Source organism: Nicotiana tabacum, chromosome 14, assembly GCF_000715075.1.
Source record: "Nicotiana tabacum cultivar K326 chromosome 14, ASM71507v2, whole genome shotgun sequence".
In the NCBI taxonomy this organism is placed as follows: Eukaryota; Viridiplantae; Streptophyta; class Magnoliopsida; order Solanales; family Solanaceae; genus Nicotiana; species Nicotiana tabacum.
Window position 1 is genome coordinate 85,658,097 of NC_134093.1, and position 3,321 is coordinate 85,661,417.

General features: G+C 44.2%; 1 protein-coding gene across 1 annotated transcript; it reads right to left on the reverse strand.

Annotated features, from left to right (window-relative positions):
- Nucleotides 1–1,606: 1,606 nt before the first annotated feature.
- Nucleotides 1,607–2,217, reverse strand: LOC142169029 (uncharacterized). The gene is made up of 2 exons (XM_075230217.1): nt 2,118–2,217; nt 1,607–1,944 (listed from the first exon to the last, which is right to left on the reverse strand). The coding sequence occupies exons 1-2, from the start codon at nt 2,215–2,217 to the stop codon at nt 1,607–1,609; spliced, it is 438 nt and encodes a 145-aa protein (XP_075086318.1).
- Nucleotides 2,218–3,321: the final 1,104 nt, after the last annotated feature.

The window sequence follows — 3,321 nt, forward strand, 5'->3', positions numbered from 1 at the left end:
ACATAGTGGGGTCTGGGGAGGGTAGTGTGTACGCAGACCTTAGCCCTACCTTGTGGAGGTAGAGAAGGTGTTTCTAATAGACCCTCAACTCAGGAAAGCATAGGTACCGCAATAATAACAAGAAAACAATACCGGACAACACCAAGAAACCATGTAAAAGAAGCATACATTATAAGATAGTAAGATGATCAAAATGCAAAAACAAATGACAGATATTCAATGAAACCTAATACCAACAAAATGCGATAATACGTACTAACACTACCGGTATGAATAATCCAGACTACCTAACCTACTATCCTAATCCTTGACCTCTACACCTTCCTATCTAGGGTCATGTCCTCGGTCAGTTGTAGCTCCGATATGGCTTGCCTAATCACCTCACCCCAACTCTTCTTCGGCCTACCTCTAACTCTCCTAAGGCCCTCCAATGAAAACCTCTCACGCCTCCTTTCCAGGGCATTTGTGCTTCTCATTCTCACATATTGCTTCCCGTATCATGTCCTCAATAGGGGCAATACTCACCTTTTCCCGAATAACTTCATTCCTAGTCCTATCTAACCTGGAGTGCCCGCACATCCATCTCAACATCCTCATTTCTGTTACCTTCTTCTTCTAGACGTGGGAGCTCTTGACTGGCCAACACTCATCCCCATACAACATAGCCGGTCTAACCACTGCTCTATAAAATATACCTTTATATTTTGGTGGTCCTTCCTGTCACACAAAACACCGGAAGCAAGTCTCCATTTAATTCATACCGCCCCAATACAATGTGTGACATATTCATCAATCTCCCCACCCCCTGTATAATAGATCCAAGGTACTTCCCCTCCTAGTGATGACTTGTGAATCTAGCCTAACCTCTCCTTCCACTCCCTAAGTAGCACCACTAAACTTTCACTCCAAGTATTCTATCTTGGTTCTGCTCAGCTTATAACTTTTAGACTCCAGGGTCTTTTTCCATACCTCTAACCTCGCGTTAACACCCTATCGCATCTCGTCAATAAAAACAATGCCGTCTGCAAATAAAACACACCATGGAACCTCCCCTTAGATGTGGCGAGTTAGTACGTCCATCGCTAGTGAAAACAAAAATGGGCTGAGTGCCAACCCTTGATGCAACCTCGTCATGACTGGGAAATGGTTTGGGACCTCTCCCACTGTCCTCACATAGATCTTTGCTCCATCATACATGTCTTTAATAACCCTAATATAGGCAACATGTTCCTCAAGACTTTATCGTAAGTATTTTCTAAGTCGATGAACACCATATGCAAGCCCCTGTCCTCTCTCTATACTGTTCCATCAATCTCCTAACAAGGTGAATGGCTTTCGTAGTCAAATATCCCGGCATAAACCCTAACTGGTTATCATAAATAGACACACCTCTCCTCACTCTTAGCTCCACAACCCTATCACACACCTTCATAGTATGACTAAGCAACTTAATTCCTCGATAGTTATTGCAATTTTGGATATCACCTTTATTCTTGTACAAAGGAACCATTGCGCCCCATCTCTACTCTTCGAGCATCTTTTTCATCCTAAAAATGACATTAAATAACCTAGTGAGCCACTCCAAGCCCGCTCTGCCCATACTCTTCTAAAACTCCATTGGGATTTTATCTGGCCCGATCGCTCTACTCCAGCTCATCTTATGCATAGCCTCCATAACTTCCTCAACTCTAATCTGCCTGCAATAGCCAAAGTCGCAACGACTCTTGGTGGATCCCAAATCAACCAGAACAGTGTCTCTGTCCCCCTCCTCGTTCAAGAGACTATGGAAGTAAGTTTGCCATCTCCGATAGATATGCGCCTCATCCAACAAAACACTACCTTCTTCGTCCTTGATGAACTTCACTTGGTCCAAGTCACAGGCCTTTCTATCTCTCAACTTGGCTAGCCTATACATCATCTTATCCCAGCCTTTACCCTCAAGCTCTTCATATAAATGACTAAATGTTGCAGTATAAATGACTACCGCTCCATATTCAACATCTTCTCCTCCTCGTCAATGCTTTCTACTAACTTCAGATACGGTGCTTTCTTGGTGTTCACATTTCCTTGGACCTCCCTATTCCACCAGAAGTCTCAGTTGCGACCACCATAGTAACCCTTCGAGACCCCTAATACCTCTCTGGCAGCTTCCTTAATGCACTGCGCCATCATGGTCCACATCAGGCTCGCATCTCCACTACTCCTCCAAGCTCCCATCGTCAACAACTTAACCCCCAACTCCCATGCTTTGTCTTTAGTCAAGGCTTCCCACTTGATCATAGGTTGGCCATACAACACCCTCATCCTTTTTTTCCTCGTGATCTCGAGATCCATCACTAGGACTTTATGACGGGTCGTGAGCTTCTCACTCGGGATAACCTTGAAATCCGTGCAAAGACCTTTATTGAACCTCCTGCAGGGTATATAGTAAATCTGGGTCTTGGCCACCGAGCTCCAGAAAGTGACCAAGTGTTCCACCCTCTTCGGAAAATCAAAGTTTGCTATCACCAAATCAAATACTCTAGCATAATCCAGCAGCGAAATTCTCCCTCCACTTCTATCTTCAAAATCAAAACCACCATGTACATCATCATAGCCCCTAGACGTCGCTCCAATGTGGCCGTTCAAATATCATCTAATAAAAAGCTTCTCTGTGTGCGGCATACCGCGCACCATCTCATCCAAATCCTCCTAGAAATACCTCTTGACTTCCTCATACAAGCCTGTCTGGAGTGCGTACCCACTGATTATGTTCAAAGTAAATCCACCAACAACTAGCTTAATATCATTAGCTTGCCGCTCACTCTCCTAACCTCTACCACTAAATCCCTGAGGTCCTTATCAACCAAAATACCAACCCCGTTCCTGCCCCCCTTGCTCCTAGAAAACCATAGTTTAAACCTGTCCGCATCTCGTGCCCTATCTCCTACCCATTTAGTCTTCTATACACAAGCTATCTTAATCTTCCTCTTCCATGGAAACTTCGCTAACTCTATAGACTTCCCAGTCAAAGTTCCTATGTTCCAAGACCCAACTCTTAACCTAGTTGCTCCCTTCACCCTCTTACCCCCTACCCCCTATCACACTCTTACCCTCATCCTACCCCCTACACCCCGCACCCAATCCCTCGCAATGACCCTTCCCCTCGTCTCTCAAGGACAAGAACTTACCCTATCATCATTCACCAAAGCCACTATAATATAAGGGACACTACACATGCACTACCCTAAAACAAGCGACAAATTTACAAATAAAAGAAATTATCGAAATATAATCTTCAACTAAATGAACTAAAATAGGCAACGGATTAAACTACGCTAA